The sequence below is a fragment of the Ochlerotatus camptorhynchus genome, unplaced genomic scaffold (assembly GCF_037179485.1).
Source record: "Ochlerotatus camptorhynchus isolate MF236.1 unplaced genomic scaffold, CSIRO-AGI_Acam_v1.1 ptg000108l, whole genome shotgun sequence".
In the NCBI taxonomy this organism is placed as follows: Eukaryota; Metazoa; Arthropoda; class Insecta; order Diptera; family Culicidae; genus Ochlerotatus; species Ochlerotatus camptorhynchus.
In genome coordinates, this window is record NW_027040598.1 from 1,097,913 (window position 1) to 1,118,453 (window position 20,541).

At 43.9% G+C, this 20,541-nt stretch overlaps 1 protein-coding gene across 1 annotated transcript; it reads left to right on the forward strand.

Moving 5' to 3' along the window:
- The first annotated feature begins 2,865 nt into the window (after nucleotides 1-2,865).
- LOC135699442 (zinc finger protein 54-like) lies at nucleotides 2,866-13,677 on the forward strand. The gene is made up of 5 exons (XM_065219707.1): nucleotides 2,866-3,278; nucleotides 3,345-4,194; nucleotides 12,190-12,362; nucleotides 12,423-12,743; nucleotides 12,801-13,677. Exons 1-5 carry the CDS (start codon nucleotides 3,042-3,044, stop codon nucleotides 13,620-13,622), a joined length of 2,403 nt encoding a protein of 800 aa, XP_065075779.1. The 5' UTR covers nucleotides 2,866-3,041; the 3' UTR covers nucleotides 13,623-13,677.
- The last annotated feature ends 6,864 nt before the right edge of the window (nucleotides 13,678-20,541 follow it).

Sequence of the window (20,541 nt, forward strand, 5' to 3'; positions counted from 1 at the left end):
CTCTAAACGGAACTATCAATTCTATACTTTCATCTCCTCCTCATTTATCGTATAAAAATTACCACTTTAGTCTGTTATTTTAAATTACCATCTTCAACTATGTTAATCATTGACTTCATGCAGAAGTAATACCATAGAGGTAACTCTAAGACCACTGGGTCCCGAAGAAAATCATTATATTGGCTCACTCAGTACCAGAACAACGGTCCCAAGCAGTCCCAAGCTATTTCACTCACCCCTGCATGTTCTGCATGAATCCACACACCCCTGATGTTATCTGTCAAACTTTCATAGCGAATCAAAACAAACATAGTGTAGTAATAGAATTTCAACTAGAATAGGGTACGTTAATCGTTTGCTTGGGACCAATAGGCTACTAAAGTGGTGAGCCAATTTAAAATCGTTAGTTTCGTATTGATTGTTGGTAATACTAAACACACAGACAAACAGACATAACACATTGAATATTTCTCACTGTAAAACATCGTCACTAAAACATTACCGCCATCTGTTGAGTACACTGTGGTGGGTAGTACGCTGAACAGATGGCGGTAGTGTGTAAACGTCAAACGCAAGGGAATTGACTATGCGCGCCACTGGTGGCGGTACTACCAACTACGATACTTTTAAATTGACCGTTATATGCTTGTTCGATGAACAACTTGCGACTGTTATGTCTGTTTGTCTGTGCTAAACATATACACCCATATTCTTGTTTTCGTTCAAACCGTATTTTCCATACAAAAAAACTTTTTTTTTGTATGGAAAATATGGTTCAAACGAAAACAAGAATATGGATCACCCACCTACTATCACCATAGAGGTAACTCTAAGACCACTGGGTCCCGAAGAAAATCATTATTATTTTTGGCTCACTCAGTACCAGAACAACGGTCCCAAGCAGTCCCAAGCTATTTCACTCACCCCTGCATGTTCTGCATGAATCCACACACCCCTGATGTTATCTGTCAAATTTTCATAGCGAATCAAAACAAACATAGTGTAGTAATAGAATTTCAACTAGAAGGGAGTACGTTAATCGTTTGCTTGGGACCAATAGGCTACTAAAGTGGTGAGCCAATTTAAAATCGTTAGTTTCGTATTGATTGTTGCTATCACAGTCAAAGTAATGTATTTAATGTTGAGAGCCTTGTGTGCTTTATCATGAGTGGTCACGGATCTAGCAATCTTCACATGACTATGCGTCCCGGTGACGACGACTACGATCTAGCCGGTTTACAATAGGTTTTATACAAGAGTCCTAGAATAGATCGCAGTATACTTACAGTTATCGACGTTCCCATGTACTCCTTGTTTACCTTCAATACTACTTCCTTCTCTTGTTGTATTGTGTTTCTCGATATGCCACTTCCATCATCCCTCTGACACAAAATAATGGCTCCTCGCTCCGGAATGTCTTCAAAACTGGGAGGATTAAAATCGCTCCTCGTGCACAACCCTTCCAGATGACCGAAAGAGCGCTCAGTCCGATTAGTCTCACCCGATATTCTTGAAAAACTTGACATTTTGAATGAAACATTGCCATTTCCAGACTTCGTGTTGTTAGTTTTCTTGAAGGTCTTGTGCTTGATTTGTCTTTCGATGATCGTCCTCGAAGTACTCGGAACTTCGCTGAATATCATTAAACTATCAAAAAATATCTAAATTTAGTTCTCTGAAATTTCTGGAGGATATCGCTGCTTGCTAAAAGTTCTCGCTTTTATTTTTATTTATGAATCTTCGTTGATGGTCTCTAATCAACTTAGCTAAATTTTCGCATTTTTTTAAGTTCTTGAAATCTCCATGATATAGTACCCTTAAAATATCTCACGTTTTCCGGATGTTCATAAAATTTGTATCACGTTCCAGGAATTCTCTCGGAGCTTTGCTGAAGTTTTCGGAAATTCACTGCGTTTCTCGAAACTTCTTTAAGGTTTCTAATATTTCCTTGGAATTATTTGAACTGCCCTTTGATTCTCTGACCTGTCTTGTTCTCGAAGCTCTAAGAAGCTAACTCTTGGTTCTATTGAAGATCTCGGTTCTGCTCGGAAATAAATAGAATTCCCGTGCACACCTTTAAATTCCCCTGAAATTCTCTGGACTTCTGTGAAGTTTCTGAAACATTTCTGAAGTTTTCATAAATTCTCTGAAGGTCTCTGCACTTCCCTGAAATTCGCGATTCTCGATTAGTTTCTCAGCACATCAAAGAACTATCTTAAATTTTTCTAAATTTACGATTATAGATTTTAAACTGCTCCAAAAGTCTGGACTATAGCTACGGGAACTGCTCTTAAGATCTGAAATTCCCCAAAGTTTTCTAGATCTAGCTTCTCTGAGGTGCTTAGAACTTCTTAAAAATTTGCACAATTCTCCTCATATTTTCTTAAATTTCTCAAATTCTCTGAAATTCTAGGAACTTCATAAAAATTCCTGAAAAGTCTCGGATGCTAAAAGAACCGCTTTGAGGTTCTTACAGCTTCCAGTTAGTGTCCCATATTTTCAGCGAGTTAACATCCCTTATGTTCCTGCATGTTTATAGAGCTTCACTGAAATTCTCCGCATTTCCTTTCATTCCTCAGAACTTCTCCAGTTCCTAAAATTGCTGTAAAGTTAATGGGACTAGAATGAAGATCTATATTCTTTCATAAAGTTAATTACGAACTTGAAATAAATCATTTATTTTTAACTTAATTCTGGCGACACAGCCTCAATAGTGGTAGTCGATTACAAATCATTCGATTAATCGAAATATTTCCGACATCCGAGCCGACATCCCTACGTGTACAGCATGAAATTTACTGGCAGCACTTGGATACATTTGAACGCAGCCACTTTCACAAATTTTGATTCGATACATGTCCCAACTCACCTGGAAAAGTGTTTTTACCTGTTTACGATATTGCTATTATTTTTGCAAACTTAATTTGTAATTTGTTATTAAATACAAATTTTGTTGTTTTATTGGTTAATTAATTGGCCTGTTAGTTAAAACTGTGCATCAGATCAAGGAGAAAAAAAAGGCTTTACAAAGTTTCAAAGCAATGTTCGAGGTTCCCACGGTATACCAAAAAGAGGTCACTCACCTCAAAGAAGCTCAGCTAGATGCTTCAGTGGGGGACAATTCACTTCACAGTGGAAAAGGTCAGGAAAAGCAGAATGAATTTGAAAAATCTGGCTATGACGAAGAATTTGACCCGGAGAAAAAGGAGAAAGCCTCAGGTCCCAAAAGAGGAGGTCGGCCTCGGGTGAAGCCAGTAAAAACTCCAGGAGAAAAGAAGGTTTGTAGTACCCACTATAGTGATTCTAGGCAGTTTAAAAAATGTCAATCACTTATTAAATTTTAGAAACTCGGTCGACCAAAAGACGAAACTAAATGGAATGTTACCTGTGATGTTTGTGGGAAGTTTTTTGAGCGTATTAGCATGTTGAAGCAGCATCAGAAAATTCATTATGGGATCAAGGAATTCGAATGCGACTACTGCCACAAACATTTTCTTCAGAAGGGTGCTCTTACGATACACATTCGAATACATACAGGAGAGAAGCCCCACAAGTGTCCATATTGTTCGGAAAGTTTTCGAGTTCAGAATATGCTGGAGTTGCACGTGTTCAAGCACACCAAACAGGGAATAAAGTGCCCGCAGTGTCCGTCAGTGTTTGTAACGCAGGCAATCGTCAAGCGGCATATCCTAGAAGTTCACACTACGGATAAGCCACACGTATGTCAGATCTGTGGCGAACGTTACAAATATCGACAGAGTTTAACGGTTCACCTGAAGGACCATGACAAGCGTGTCTGCAAGGTTTGTGGGAAGATGTTCAGCAGTGTGCACGCCCTGGGGAAACACCGACAGCAGAGTCATCAGGTGGTCCCAAGGTGTGGCTATTGCAATCGGTCTTTTAAATCGGAGGAAGAAGTGCAGGCTCACGCCACACTCCGAGGACGGATTTATCAGTGTAAAATGTGCTGTTTCAGTTTTAATAAGGCTGAATTTTTAAAGAATCATTATCGGAGGGCTCACTGGAAAGAGCTGGGATTGGTGCGACTGCCACGGGTTAGAAAACCGAAAGCCAAAATTGTTCAGATAACCGACCAACCGGTTGTGGTGGATTCATCCTTAGCATTGCGTCCCACATTTTCTGATCAGGATAAAGACAACCAGATGGAATTCGAGGTCGAACCGGAATTTCAAGGTGAAGATTGGTTCGTTGGTGCAACGATTCTATAACATTCCCCAGAAAACCATTCCGCAGAATCTCATTTTCCCAGTAAAAACCATTCCCCAGAAAATTATACCATATGTTTGATTCTATAATAATCGGCTATTTAACGTCCGCGCCATTTTGCGGAAGCATTACTCCAATTTTTACAAGTAATATTCGATGTTTTTATTTATGATAAGTGTATATTGTGCTCATCGTCAGACCTAATGGAAGGGTGCTCACTATATTGAGTAGAATAGTAAGATGGTTTATACAATATTCCACGAAATACAATTTTGCTGATATTTTATTTTTATTTTTTTTTATCATATTCTACGCGATTTAGTTATATTGATTATTATTATTATATATTAAGTTTTTTCGTAATTTATAACTGAAATATACAATCTATTGATGAATAATACGATTTTATAACATTCGACCGAATTCCGTTCGCCCGAATGGACCATGTACCCGACCATTTCACAATAATTTTAAGTTAGTATAACAGAACAATTCATCAATGGCAAGCAACAACCTTGAAATCAGTGCCAACATTTCAAAGGGGCGTAATTGCATTTGTAAACAATGGCTTTAGCTGTCGATTTCTCGCGAATAAAAGCTCACTCATGAAAAATAATGACACCAGCAGGTAGAGCTTGCATTGTAATTTTGGAGAGGTAAGATTTCATTCGCGAGAAATTGACGGCTAAAGTCATTGTTTACAAAAGCAATTACGCCCGATATAACGGCAACGACTTTTAGCGCAAAACAACGGACACGAATTGGATCATGGAATATATTGACGTTAGCTAAGCAGGGTAATCTGGCACAACTCGCCAACGAGGCGCGACGCATGAAGCTAGAAATCCTGGGACTGAGTGAAGTTCATTGGCCAAACTTTGGAGAACACAAACTGCCGTCGGGACAGGTTCTACTATACTCTGGTATTCGAGGTGAAAACGCTCCCCGCCATCGTGAAATAAAACAGCCAGTTAATAGTAGTTGTAGATTTGAAGTTTTTCACCCAATCACATTAGATGAACTTAGAGTTATTTGTTTTTCATTAGGAAAATCGGCTGGAGTAGATAATGTTAATGCTAGAGTTATTCAAGATTGCTTTCATGTCATTGGCCACATCTTGCTGGACCTTATTAATGAATCATTACAAACTGGACATGTGCCACAAATTTGGAAGGAATCCTTAGTGGTCCCTATTCAAAAAGTTGCTGGAACGATTAAAGCCGAAGAGTTTCGTCCCATCAACATGTTGCACACATTAGAGAAAATTTTAGAACTTGTTGTTAAAGGCCAGCTGTTGGAGTATTTAAATAGTAATAGTTTGTTGATACCAGAACAATCGGGATATCGGGAAGGTCATTCTTGTGAAACCGCGTTGAATTTGGTATTAGCGAAGTGGAAAAATAACTTGGAGTGTAAAGATACGATTGTTGCTGTTTTTTTAGATCTTAAACGCGCTTTTGAAACAATTTCTAGGCCCTTATTGTTAAGATCAATCAAGCGCTTTGGAATTACGAGTACTGCATATAAATGGTTTGAAAGCTATTTGTCTGACAGAACTCAACGGACTGTTTTTAATGATTCTGTGTCCAGTCCCGTGGGGAATACCCTTGGAGTGCCCCAGGGAAGTGTATTAGGGCCCCTTTTATTTATTATGTATATTAATGACTTGCGACGTGTTTTACGATTTTGCGACATTAATCTTTTTGCAGATGATACTGTGTTATTCATTGCAGCTAAGGATTTAGATGATGCCGTTTTACACTTGAATGAAGATTTGCGTTCTCTAAGTAGATGGTTGAAGTATAAGCAGTTAAAATTGAATACAAGTAAAACTAAATTTATGGTAATTTCGCGGAATCGAGTAAATGAGAACGTCTCTGTTGTAATTGATGATGAGACTATTGATCGCGTTCGGGAGATTAAATATCTTGGCGTGATTATTGATGACACACTTAAGTTCAACTCTCACATTGACAATGTCATCAAGAAAATTGCCAAGAAGTATGGAATTCTATGTCGACTGAAAAACGATTTAACTATTGCCAGTAAAATACAGCTATACAAATCAATCATCTCTCCTCATCTTGACTTTTGCCCTTCCATTTTATTTCTGGCCAATGCAACACAAATATCGAGATTACAGCGCTTGCAGAATAAAATAATGCGTTTGATTTTGAGATGTAATAGATTCACTTCCTCAACTTTGATGTTAGACGCCTTACAATGGTTGTCGGTGAAGCAAAGAATTGTATATTTGACTATAATGTTCATTTTTAAAGTAGTTAACGGTTTGCTGCCTCGATATTTGTGTGATCGAATTGAAAGAGGAAGTGACTTTCATAGATATAATACTAGAAACGCGGTTGAAATAAGAACACCACATTTCTTGACTTGTGCTTCACAAAATTCATTATATTATAAAGGAATAAATGTTTTCAATTCGATGCCTAGACATATCAAACGTTTAGCAACACTTACAGAATTTAAAAGACACTGCATTTCACACGTTAAAACTGTCTTTTGAACAGTCATCCAGTGATTTTTTTTTATGAATTGACAAATTATGTATCTTGACGAAGTTATCTCTAACGGATTATTTTATATGGATAGCTGTCATAACGACTTTTTAATAATTATTGTAGCACTGCAAAAACTATTTCTGTTCGCCACGAGGGTGATGATGGATTTTTAATATATGATTTTATAGTAGATTAATTTAAAAAAAAAGTAGTCTACAAAGGTTTGAGCCTCGCGCGCGTATTACGGATATAGAGGACTGAATTTAACATTTAAAAAAAAATGCAATTTTGAAGCTTATTTGGAAGATACTTTGAGTTAGTAGTAAGTTTTCTGGCAAATGTTGGGGGTTCGTGAGCATTCCTGACATTGCTGAAAATTATGATAGCATCAGATTGCGGGGTTACTAGTGTAATAGGATGCTTTGTTGATTGTTCATTAACTCTTGATTGCTTGTAATACTTATGCGTGTTAATGAGAGGATAATCGATGCCAGATTTAGAACACGGGTTCGTAACCTTACCATAATCCAATGTTATGCGCCAACCGATGCTGCCGAGCTATAGGACAAGGAGAATTTTTACAGTGAACTGAATGCCGTCGTGGATAAGGTTCCAAAGGGTGACATCAAGATCTACACTGGCGACTTCAATGCGAAGATCGGCTCCGACAACACGGACTATGAGCGTGTCATGGGACGCCATGGTCTCGGCGAAATGAGTGAGAACTGTTTGCAGAATTTTGTGGCAATAACGACATGGTGATCGGGGGCTCGCTCTTCCCCCATCGGCCAGTGCACAAAGTCACGTGGGTTTCCCGTGATGGACATACCGAAAATCAGATCGACCACATCTGCATCAGCCGAAAATGGAGACGGAGCCTTGATGTCCGGAATAAACGCCGACACCGCGTCTGACCATCACCTTCTAATCGGCGAAATCCGCCTACGCATGGCGCGAATCCAGCGACGGGAGGAGAGACTCGGGCGGTGGTTCAACACACGCACAACATAACGACTTGAAGATCCAGCGGTAAAAAGGTCTTTTCAAGAACTTGAGACTCGAGCTGCGGACGTTCCAGAAGGTGGCAGCGTAGAAGAACACTGGACGGCCATCAAGAATGCCTTTATAGAAACAAACGAGAACCAGTTGGGTGAGATGCGCACCCAGAGGAAAGAGTGGATCACAGATGAAACCTGGCGAAAGATTGAGGAGCGTAGAGAAGCAAAAGCCGCGATAAAGCGGGCGAGAACCAGAGGAGCCAAGAACGAAGCCCGTCAACGGTACTCGGCTCTAGAGAAGGAAGTCAAACGCTCTTGCAGACGGGTCAAGCGAGCGTGGGTGAACTCCCTGGCCGACGAAGGGGAGAAAGCCGCAAACACTGGTGATATACGCCTCCTCTACGATATCTCACGACGTCTGAGTGGAGCAAGGATGAACCCGAGGATGCCAGTGAAGGACACGACTGGACAATTGCTTACCGACCCCACTGACCAGCTGAAACGCTGGTTTGAGCACTTCGAACAACTTCTTCAAGTTTCGACGGCCAACCAGCCATCAACATCTCGGCATAATCTACCTAGGGTGCGGCGCATCACTCGCGTCAATTCCGAGGCCCCATCACTGCAAGAGATTGAAGCAGCTATCCGAAGTATGAAATCCAACAAGGCTCCAGGGGTCGATCGCATATCAGCAGAGATGCTCAAAGCTGACCCCATGCTATCCGCACAAATGTTGCATCAACTATTCTGTAATATCTGGGACACCGCGACTTTTCCGGCCGACTGGATGCAGGGCATCTTAGTGAAGGTCCCAAAGAAGGGGGATCTGACTGTGTGCGACAATTGGCGAGGCATCATGTTACTGTGTATTGTTCTCAAAGTTCTGTGCAAAGTTATCCTGAATCGGAAACAGGAGAAGATCGACGCGACTCTCCGACGGCAGCAGGCAGGATTCCGTGCCGGAAGATCTTGTGTGGACCATATTGTCACGCTCCGCATCATCCTGGAGCAGATCAATGAATTCCAAGAGTCCCTTTATTTGGTATTCATTGACTACGAAAAAGCTTTCGACCGTCTCAATCACAAGAATCTGTGGGGCGCCCTGAGACGCAAGGGAGTCCCGGATAAAATCGTCAACCTCATCGAAGCGCAGTATGGGGCTTTCACGTGCAGAGTTCTGCATAACGGAGTCTTGTCCGACCCTATCTGGGTAGTCACTGGTGTGAGACAAGGATGTATACTATCACCGCTACTGTTTCTCATCGTAATCGACGAGATCATGGTAGGTGCAATTGACCGTGTACCGAACCGTGGGCTGCTTTGGCAGCCTATCACCATGGAGCATCTCAACGACTTCGATTTGGCTGATGATGTTGCTCTACTAGCACAACGGCGCTCTGATATGCAGAGTAAGCTCAATGACCTAGCCGAACGCTCCTCTGCGGCGGGTCTCACCATCAACGTCAACAAGACTTTTCAACTTTACGGTAGCGGGGCAAGCAGTGGAGAAGGTCGAAAGTTTCCAATATCTTGACAGCCAAATAGCGTCGGACGGCGGGACCAAGAGCGACATAGGTGCACGAATCAAGAAGGCAAGGGCTGCCTTTGCGAGTTTACGAAACGTATGGAGATCCAACCAGATAAGTCAACGCACTGAATTTTCAACTCGAACGTGAAATCTGTGTTGTTATACGCCAGCGACACGTGGTGTGTATCAGCGGAGAACACTCAAAAGCTGCAGGTCTTCATCAACCGATGCCTGCGGTACACAATTCGTGCCTGGTGGCCTCACAACTGGATCTCGAATGCCGAGCTCCATCGTCGATGTCATCAGAAGTCGATAGCAACAGAAATTCGAGAGCGAAAGTGGAGGTGGGTCGGCCACACACTTCGACGGGGCGGAAACGAAATCTGCAAGCAAGCGCTGGATTGGAATCCGGCAGGACATCGCAGCAGAGGCAGACCCAGGGGCTCATGGCGGCGGAGCCTCAATAAGGAAATTAAGCAAGTCGATAGGAATCTGACCTGGGCCTAGGTCAAGGCAAAAGCGAGCAGCCGCCCAGAATGGAAGTCTTTCACGTTGGCCCTTTGCACCGCTGGTGGTGCACAGGACCTTTAAGTAAAGTAAGTTGGTGTGACCGGTCCTCAAACGCGACGCCATCTTCTGATCCCGCTGGTTCAACTGTTCTGTCCATTTCCTCGTCGTCCCTTTGATACGTCTGATGAAGAGGGAGCGATTTTGAGCCCACTCTGCGTCCCAAGCTTCCCGTACTTTGCTCACGATCCAGTGCTTGACATCGTGTAACGGTTCTTCGTTAGTATAGCCAGGGGCAGATGGTTCTGCCCCAGCCAAAAAGTCAGCTTCCGAGTTGCCTGGTATTCCGCAGTGCCCCGGAACCCAGCAGAATACCGTGTTTGGTGGCGCGGACTTCATCGTCGCCTGTACCTAGGGATGAGTCGGGGCCTCGGATGTCAGGGCTTGTATGACGCTGTGCGAATCCGTGAGGACCAGGATCGGTCGGTTGGAGAGCGTTGTAGCAGCGATGAAGATGGCATCAGCTTCAGCAGAGAAGACAGAACATTGCGGCGGCAAGCTGCAGCTGGTTGGTGTGATGTTTCCGGCTAGACCGATACCGACCCCGGCCCGAGAGCGAGATCCGTCCGTGTATCGGTGAGTGTGCGTGGGATATTTTTCTCCTTACATATCAGCTACAGTCCTTTTCATGGCCACGGAATTGTCTCCGGCTTTGAACCTGTCCTTAATCCGGCTTTCGATTTTCGGTAATGGTGTTTGCCAGCATTTGTCTCCATGCCAATGGACCCTGGCCACTATGGGGGGAGATCTTCGTTGGCAGCCGTGCGGAGGAGTCTGTTCCCCTCGTCGAGGAGGAAGATTCCTTGATTTCCGGATGTCGATGCATGCAGTGTCAGCGGGCGTGGATGGTAGCAGGCCAGAGGCAATCCGGACGTAGGTGTTGTAGACTGGTGCTAACGTAGTAAAAGCTTATCCGTTGCGATGCAGGTCATCTCCAACCCGTATAGAAGGCGACTGTCGATAATTGCACTCGCCACGTGAAAACGGATGCTGCGGTTGTTCGATCTATTTTGTCGGGAAATAATCCGGATGAGATTCACTCGGCTGCGGAAATTTTTCTTGACTGCACTGAAATGCTGTTCAAAGTTGAGGGTGGTCCGCTAATTCTGTGTCGAGAAGGGCATCAGGTGCCATGATGCTTTTAGAGGTTGATAATTCAAAGCCTACTGAGTGGGCTCACCTGGCGACGGCGGAGACTGCCGCTTGGGCTCTCATCCTTGTACGTGGTGGTGACGATGGGGATGTCGTAGGCGTAGACGAACACATATATGTTCTTCGGTAGTTGACGGAAGACTCCGTTCATCGCCACGAAGAACAGGGTAACGGCGATAGTTTTCGCGAACTACTCGCCGCAGCGCTGGCATCGGATCACTTTGACGTTTCTATATATTCGATTTTTCTTGCATGCAACATTGTTTGCGAATCAGTGAGCAAGCTTGTTTTCTGCGAGAAGCCCGCGAGATGTCGTTACTGCAGTCCTATGTTTGGCGGTACCATGTTTTGAAGATAATTTTATTCAAAGAGTTACGTCTGTTTGTCGGTGGTAATAGCACCGACAAACCGATATGACACTTAATTCTGTCTTATGCCCGAAAATCGTAAACGACCAATTTAAATGTGCAGTGATACGAACTGTCATAACCATAGGATTTTTGGATCTAGATTAAAATAATTTGTCCAGAATAGATCAGACACGAACCAATTCATAACTTTTGCATGCAGGTTCATGGCTTAGCTAAATATTTCCCGCGAACATTTTTGCTATGGGCCTTCATGTCGGTTTGTCGGTGGCTGTACCACAGATCCAATAGCCCATTTTAAGAACGCAAGCATTCTGAAGCTATTTTCACACACGATAAGGCCCGCACCGATACATTACTGATGTTAATAAACCACTGATCATGTATTGAAATTTTCAATCAAGCAGAAGTGCAATGCTTGATTGAGGCATATTTAATGAGCATCATCTAGTTGCTTAAATATTTATTTATTTTTGTATAACTATAGCTGTGCGTCAGCACCGGTTGTAAAAAACTGCTGTACTTATTCAAAAACTCCACTATTTGCCAGCAACTGTAAGGAGTGGAACTCCATTTGGTCACCGTCACGCAATCCACATACAATTCCACTACACAATTTTTATTACTTCAAATTCACGGCCGATAGTTTTTTAGGGAAAATGTCGAGGGACTTTTGGGCCTTTGTGACACTCATTTGGTATTCGGACGGATGTTATAGAACCTAAAATTACATAATGAATTTAATGCATAATGGAGAATGGTACATTCTGGGAAATGATTTTCTGGTGAATGATTTTCGGGAAAATGTTATAGAACCGCTCCTATCCTAGAACCCGGTGATTTCGTCAAAGTAGAGATTACCGAAACGGCCAAACCAGAAGAGAATCAAGACGAGGACGCACCGCTACAGAACGAAGATCCAATAGAAAGTAAACCGGAGGAATTGGAAGTAAAAAAGGAGAATTCGACCGATAGTGAAGTCGATGATGAGATGCCATTGGCAGTAAGTAAACAGATTTGCAACTCAAGATCGCCGTTAATACGCTCTTGATACTTTTTACAGGTTTTACGTTTAATTCCGCGTCATACAGTAAAATCAATCACTGAAAAGAAAAAAGAGAAAATCGATTTCGACTGTAAGAAGAAACAACGACCAAAGGTCACCAAGGATTCCTCACTCAACTTGAACGAGAAAGATCATATTGATGCTGAAAACTCCAAGCCGAAACGAAGACGACGGAAGCTCGACGGCGAAGGCCCTCGTAGAAAGATCCGCCAGAAACGGGACATGACTTGTCCGATTTGCAGTGATGTCTTTAAAGGACGAACCGCCCTCAAGGAACACAAGAAATCCGTTCATCTGGATGCAAAGGTCAAAGCTGGGGTAATTTCGTGGATGGTACTTTTCATTTATGATAATCTACAATCTTCCCATTTTCAGCCAGTGACTTGCGAGATTTGTGGAAAGACGTACAAAACAGTATACTGCCTAATTGTCCACCGCGGCAAGCATGAGGAATACCAACGGTTTCAGTGCGATGAATGCCCAAAAGCGTTCGTCTACCAGTCCCACGTTGAGAACCACAAACGAATGGAACATCGCCAGGAACGGCATATTTGTCCGCTCTGTGGCAAGCAGTTCAAGTACAGTATGGCCCTGAAATATCACTCCCTACTGCACGAGGAGGAGAAGCCCTTCAAATGTAAGAAATGTCCCGCAGCGTTCCGTCAAACCTCTTCCCTGCGACGCCACAAAGGGGTCCACGACCAAGTGGTGTTCACATGCACCATTTGTGGCAAAAGCTTTCGGTACGAAACTAGCCTGCGGCTGCATAAGCGTCTTCACAGCAGAGATTTTTTCCGGTGTGAGATCTGCGAGCGAGACTTTAGCCAGAAGGCAGCGATGACGAGGCATATGAAAATACACTCGATAGATCGGCAGGTAAAATGCGTCGTTTGTGATAAGATTTACTACAAGAAAGTCGAGCTTCTCATCCATCAGGCGAAGGAGCATCCGAATCATGCACTGATTGGAAAGACGATCAGGGTTCACACCTGTAACGTGTGTGGGATGGAGTTTACGAAGGAGAGTCACCTTAGAATACACTCCGACATCCATGACAACGAGTATAAGTTTAAGTGTGATATGTGTGAAGATCAGAAGTTTAAGCAGAAAACTGGGCTGCGTTACCATTGGCAGCATTTTCATCAAATGGAGCCAGCCAAGAGAAATCTGGGAAAGAAACCAAAAGAGAAGATCTAAAGGGTAGCAAATGCAGCTGTGAGAGCACCTTTCGATGAGTTTCACAATGAGTGCGATGTTGGGAACGGAGTGTAAAACAGGAAAATGTGGAACATTTAGAATTTCAGAAAATTCACCTCAATCTCTATTGCCTTTTTAATTAGACTAATATCATACGACCCATATACGCAGGGAAAAGAAAGGGGGGGGGGGGAGCTTGTCTGTTTACACGGGCAAATGAGATGTTCTAGAAATGTTGAAACCATCATCATATCAATAGTTCTTATTTTCGCCACTAGGGCCAACTTTTGATCTTCAATACCGCACCCAATTTTATCTACTGATTAATCTGTCGACGAAACTTACAAACTCGCATATTAGTTGACGGTGAAATTTTTTATGGGGCAAGGTCAAAACACGAAACACGCTTTGAATGCGCTACGAGATCAGAAAACGTTGTCTTTTCTCTGGCAATGTGGCCCGTGCCTCAAAATCAAATAGATCATGCTAAAATCTGATCCAAATCATGCAACATTGGCGCCCAACGTGGGGCCACCTGAATGGGCTAAAACGCAAACACGGGTTTGTTTATCATTTTAGGTACATTTATTCCTCCCCTCCATCTTCCTCTCTCTTGCCTAATTCCAAAGAAAGGAAGCTCATCTCTGCTTCGAAAAAAGAAAAAAAAATCGATGTACAAAGACACGTTTTCCATCCCAACAGGAGTCCCGCAAGGCAGTCTGCTAGGCCCCTTGCTTTACAGCATCTACACTTCCGACATTCCTTTGAGCCGTCAAAAAAAGGATGCCTCGCGAAATAACGAACAAACTTCAACGATGCCTTAACGCCTTTGCTGATTATGCCACCACGTGGAAAATCAAAATCAATGCCTCCAAAACTCAAACGATCATGTTCCTCCATCGGCAATCGCCCAAACTGAAACCGGCTCCCTCTTGTACTGTAACCATGGATGACACAAGGGTTGAGTGGTCTGCCGAAATAAGCTATCTCGGGATGTTGTTCAATGAAAAGTTCCTCTTCCGTTCGCATGTAGAGAAAACTGTAGTCACGTGTTCTGCCTTGGTTAGGTGTCTGCTGATTTGCCGCAAATCCCGCCTCTCAAGGGTGAACAAACTGGCTGTCTATAAACAAATCATAGCACCTCCGGTGTGGGAATCTACGCAGCTCCGGTGTGGGAATCATGTGCACAGACTCACAGGAACAACATCCAGGTCGCTCAGAATAGAGTGCTGAGGATGGTACTTGATCGTCCTTTCGACACTAGAATAACAAATTTACACGAAGAGGCAGGCATTTCCAAAATAGATTCCAGAATTAACGAAATTAAGACTAAATTTGCACAATAATGTATTTTATCAGAACATGCTTTGAAAAGCAATTTGTATATAGTAGATTAGGTGTATATAGTAGTTGTAGGTTAGGTGTAGTTGTTGTTGTTGAAAAGATGCATCTGTGTCACTTGATAAGTTATACATCAAGAGCAAATTTTCATTACGTCGAATGTAACAAAGGTAAACAAAGTCGAGCTATCAGTGTCAATCGATTCTCCTGCTATTACACTATATACTGTCCGAATATAGGATCAAATCCCATTTTTAAATTTATTTACCAGTCAAATTGCTTTTTGACGTAATCACCTACCGATCAAAATAGTTTTCGATGTTACTTAAGTCACCCAATTTCTATGGAGATGCCGTTTGACTTAAGTAACAGCACTGAGAAACCCGTGAAAAGTGTACTTTCGTCGTTTCGCTTTCTCATTATTAAAGTGAATAAATCGAACTGTTTGTTACTAAGGCCGTGGCCAGGGTAGACGTGACACGCGACGCGACGCGATGCGACTCACGCAAGGAATAATAATAAATAATAAGATTCTTTTGAATTGGTCGCGTCGCGTTGCGAATCGCGTCTACCCTGGCCGTACCCTAAGATGATTTCGGAGTTCCTAAAACGATGAATGGGCTGCACGTAAGGAGACGTAATTGATAATTCTCCCGAATATCCTGGTAAATACACTTTGACTTAAGTAACAATAGGGGCCACCAAACGACGTATAATAACTTTTGACTCAAAAACCAGTATTTCTTAGCATGAAAGCTAGCGATTTGCCTTTGTATGATTAAAACCCGGCTGAATATGTTAAATATTGCTATCACTATGAGATTATATGTGTTTAATTGGAAATAGGAATAACTTTTCGGACATCAAAACAAAACTTTATTTTTCTCGGATCGGTGCGAATGTTACTTACGACATAATGAAAATTTGCTCTTGACATGTAAACCACACAAATTCAAGAAGAAATAAAGATCATTTAAAGTCAAAAGTCTCGTAGAGGGCATTCTTGTAACTAACTTTGGAAGCAACGGAGACCAAATAGCAGCAGCAGCAGCAGCAGTAATAAAACAGCAGTATTCGAAGCAAATCAGCCGAGATTCGTGTAACCGTGACCGAGGCTGGAAACCTCGGTCCGGTCACGATAATCACCTTCAGATCAAAATATTTTTCGATGTTACTTAAGTCACCATACACTAGCGATATCATAGATGGTACGACCATACAACATAAAGTTGGGATGATATCCCGAATTGGTGGTTAGGTGTATAGTTATTGTTTATGCGGGTATGGAGATGCCGTTTATCCAGAGCAGAGCAACCCGTGAAAAGTGTACCGACGAACGCTTTCTCCGAGGCTTTCTCATTATTAAAGTGAATAAATCGAACTGTTTGTTGCTAAGATGATTCCGGTGGTCCTAAGATGACGAATGGGCTTTACGTAAGGAGACGTGATTTAAAATTCTCCCGAATATCCTGGTAAATACACTTTGACTTAAGTAACAATTGAGGGCCACCAAACGACGTATAATAACTTTTGACTCAAAAACCAGTATTTTTTAGCATGAAAGCTTTGTATGATTAGAACCCTGCTTAATATAAAGAGGGTCGGTTAATGCTGGGTAATGCGCAATACAGATCCCATTGAGATCACTAGCCTCTTCCCAGCAACTCCTATCCCTACCTCCCCGTGGTACCGGCCGGAACTGTGAGCAACCTTAGGGAAGATCGGGTAACCAACCCCGGTGGGAACTTTGGTCATAGGTTGAGGGGGGGGGGGGTTTGCTTCGGCAAGCCTGAGCGTCTGTTCTCCAGGAGGAGCGACTCACAACAGCGTCTGTTCCCATGTTAGGGGCGGCTGATCTAAGTCCGAGTGCCAGTGAAGGACTCTAAGCACAACTGTGCACCCTGGTCCTCCGGAAAGTTAGGGGGTTGGTGTCAGGCCCTGCGAGCCAGCCGTAAAAAAAGCATTGCAACGGAAAATCAGCAACAGAGGAATACGAACCGAGACCAACGGCAACGACCCCAGCGACGAAATAGGACTTGCGATTGGAAACTCGGCACGTGGAACTGTCGATGTCTCAATTTCATCGGGAGCACCCGAATACTCGCCAATCTACTGAAGGACCGCGGATTCGGCATCGTAGCGCTGCAGGAGGTGTGTTGGACAGGATCCATGGTGCGAACGTTCAGAGGTAATCATACCATCTACCAGAGTTGCGGCAACACACGCGAGCTGGGCACAGCTTTCATCGTGATGGGCGAAATGCATAAGCGCGTGATCGGTTGGTGGCCGATCGGCGAAAGAATGTGCAGGTTGAGGATCAAGGGCCGATTCTTCAACTTTAGCATAATCAACGTGCACAGCCCTCACTCCGGAAGCACTGATGATGACAAGGACGCATTTTACGCGCAGTTCGACCGCGAGTACGATTGCTGCCCAAGCCACGACGTCAAGATCATCATAGGAGACCTAAACGCTCAGGTAGGCCAGGAGGAGGAATTCAGACCGACGATTGGAAAGTTCAGAGCCCACCAGCTGACGAACGGGAACGGCCTACGACTCATCGATTTCGCCGCCTCCAAGAACATGACCATACGTAGCACCTTCTTCCAACACCACCTCCCCTATCGTTACACCTGGAGATCACCACAGCAGACGGAATCACAAATCAACCACGTTCTGATTGATGGACGGCACTTTTCCGACATTATCGACGTCAGGACCTATCCTGGCGCTAACATCGACTCTGACCACTACCTGGTGATGGTCAAACTGCGCCCAAAACTTTCCGTCATCAACAATGTACGGTACCGACGCCCGCCACGGTACAAGCTAGAGCGACTGAAGCAACCAGATGTCGCCTTAGCATACGCGCAGAATCTCGAGGCAGCGTTGCCAGAGGAGGGCGAGCTCGATGTGCCCCCTCTAGAGGACTGCTGGAGTACAGTTAAAGTAGCCATCACCGACGCAGCCGAGAGCACCATCGGGTACGTGGAAAGAAGTCGACAGAATGAATGGTTCGACGAGGAGTGCAGAGCGATTTTGGAGGAGAAGAACGCAGCGCGGGCGGTAATGCTGCAGCATGGAACCCGACAGAACGTGGAACGGTATAAACAGAAGCGGAAACAGCAGACCTGCATCTTTCGGGAGAAAAAACGCCGCCTGGAAGAAGCAGAGTGCGAGGAAATGGAATTGCTGTGCCGTTCCCAAGAAACACGGAAGTTCTACCAGAAGCTCAACGCATCCCGCAACGGCTTCGTGCCGCGAGCCGAAATGTGCAAAGATAAGGATGGGAGCCTCTTGACGGACGGACGTGAGGTGATTGAAAGATGGAAGCAGCACTTCGATGCGCACCTGAATGGCGAGGAGAACGTAAGCACGGGAGACCAGCGCAATGGAGGAAAGCAGCAGCTCAAAAACAACAAAACAGCTGGTAAGGATGGTATCGCAGCCGAACTCATCAAGATGGGCCCAGAAAAGATGACCACCTGCCTGCACCGGATGATAGTCAGGATCTGGGAAACAGAACAGCTACCGGAGGAGTGCAAGGAGGGGGTAATCTGCCCCATTCACAAGAAAGGCGACCATTTGGAATGTGAGAACTTCAGAGCGATCACCATTTTGAATGCCGCCTACAAAGTGCTATCCCAGATCATCTTCCGTCATCTATCACCTAAAATGACCGAGTTCGTGGGAAGTTATCAAGCCGGCTTCATTGACGGCCGATCGACAACGGACCAGATCTTCACCGTACGGCAAATCCTCCAGAAATGCCGTGAATACCAGGTCTCAACGCATCATTTGTTCATCGACTTTAAGGCGGTATACGACAGTATCGACCGCACAGAGCTATGGAAAATCATGGACGAGAACGCCTTTCCTGGGAAGCTGATCAGACTGATCAAAGCAACGATGGACGGTGTGCAAAACTACGTAAGGGTTTCGGGTGAACTATCCAGTTCATTCGAATCTCGCCGGGGACTGCGACAAGGTGACGGACTCTCATGCCTACTCTTCAACATTGCTCTAGAAGGTGTAATGCGACGAGCCGGGCTCAACAGCCGGGGTACGATTTTCACGAAATCCGGTCAATTTGTGTGCTTTGCGGACGACATGGACATTATCGCAAGAACATTTGGAACGGTGGCAGAACTATACACCCGCCTGAAACACGAAGCAGCAAAGGTCGGACTGGTGGTGAGTGCGTCAAAAACAAAGTACATGCTAGTAGGTGGAACCGAACATGATAGGATTCGTCTAGGAAGTAATGTCACGATAGACGGGGATACTTTCGAGGTAGTGGAGGAATTCGTTTACCTTGGATCCTTAATGACGGCTGACAACAATGTGAGTCGTGAAATACGAAGGCGCATCATCAGTGGAAGTCGTGCCTACTACGGACTCCAGAAGAAACTACGGTCAAAAAAGATTCACCCCCGGACCAAATGTACCATGTACAGAACGCTAATAAGACCGGTGGTCCTCTATGGACACGAGACATGGACTATGCTCGAGGAGGACCTGCAAGCACTCGGAGTTTTCGAGCGACGTGTGCTAAGGACGATCTTCGGCGGTGTGCAGGAGAACGGTGAGTGGCGGCGAAGAATGAACCACGAGCGCGCTGCACTCTACGGCGAACCCAGCATCCAGAAGGTGGCCAAAGCCGGAAGGATGCGGTGGGCAGGGCATGTTGCAAGAATGCCGGACAACAACCCTGCAAAGTTGGTGTTCGCTACTGATCCGGTTGGCACAAGAAGGCGTGGAGCGCAGAGAGCACGATGGGCGGACCAGGTAGAGCGTGATCTAGCGAGCATTGGGCATGACCGAGGATCGAGAGCAGCAGCCGCAAACCGAGTATTGTGGCGTACTATTGTTGATTATGTATTATCTTAAATGTGATGTTGTACAAATAAATGTATGTTAATATAACGAGAGAAAGAGAAGGATTAGTAATTTCCATTTAATTCCACTACCTTATTTGCTTATCCTTGACAGATACGCGTATTTCGTCTACGATGTGCCCAGACTTCTTCAGTGTCTTGTACTAATACTCGACTTAGTCTGCACGAAATACGCGTGTCAAGGATAAGCAAATAAGGTAGTGGAATTAAATGGAAATTACTAATCTCTCTCTCTCTTTATACAGGTATTCCACTAAGACGCCCACATTCATCAGGATTCCTGCGTAATATGTTAAACATTGCTATCACTATGAGATGTGTTTAATTAGGCTCTGAACCATTTGGTGGATTATTTTAACTTTTGGTTAAAATTTGACAGATGGAAAGTTATCGATTAACCCTGCTATCCGAGCGTGGTTACTTCTGACAGACAAGAAGTTAAATTTTGACAACTGTGGCTCGAAAACCGATCGATCAACAGCACGGGGATTTTCGAACATAGAAAATAACTTATGAAATGTCACTTTTAACCACGAGTTAAATTTAACTCGGCAAATGGTTCACAGCCTTAGAAATAGGAATAACTTTTCAGTCATCAAAACAAAACTTTATTTTTCTCGGATCGGTGCGAATGTTACTTTCGACCTCGCTTTCGACATAATGAAAGTTTGCTCTTGACT

Excerpts from the sequence above, each read along its gene's own strand:
- LOC135699442 (XM_065219707.1), top strand. The coding sequence starts at position 3,042 with ATGTTCGAGGTTCCCACGGTATACCAAAAAGAGGTCACTCACCTCAAA. Across the intron at positions 4,195-12,189 it reads GGTCGAACCGGAATTTCAAG|AACCCGGTGATTTCGTCAAA; the intron begins GTGAAGATTGGT and ends CTCCTATCCTAG. Across the intron at positions 12,363-12,422 it reads ATGATGAGATGCCATTGGCA|GTTTTACGTTTAATTCCGCG; the intron begins GTAAGTAAACAG and ends TACTTTTTACAG.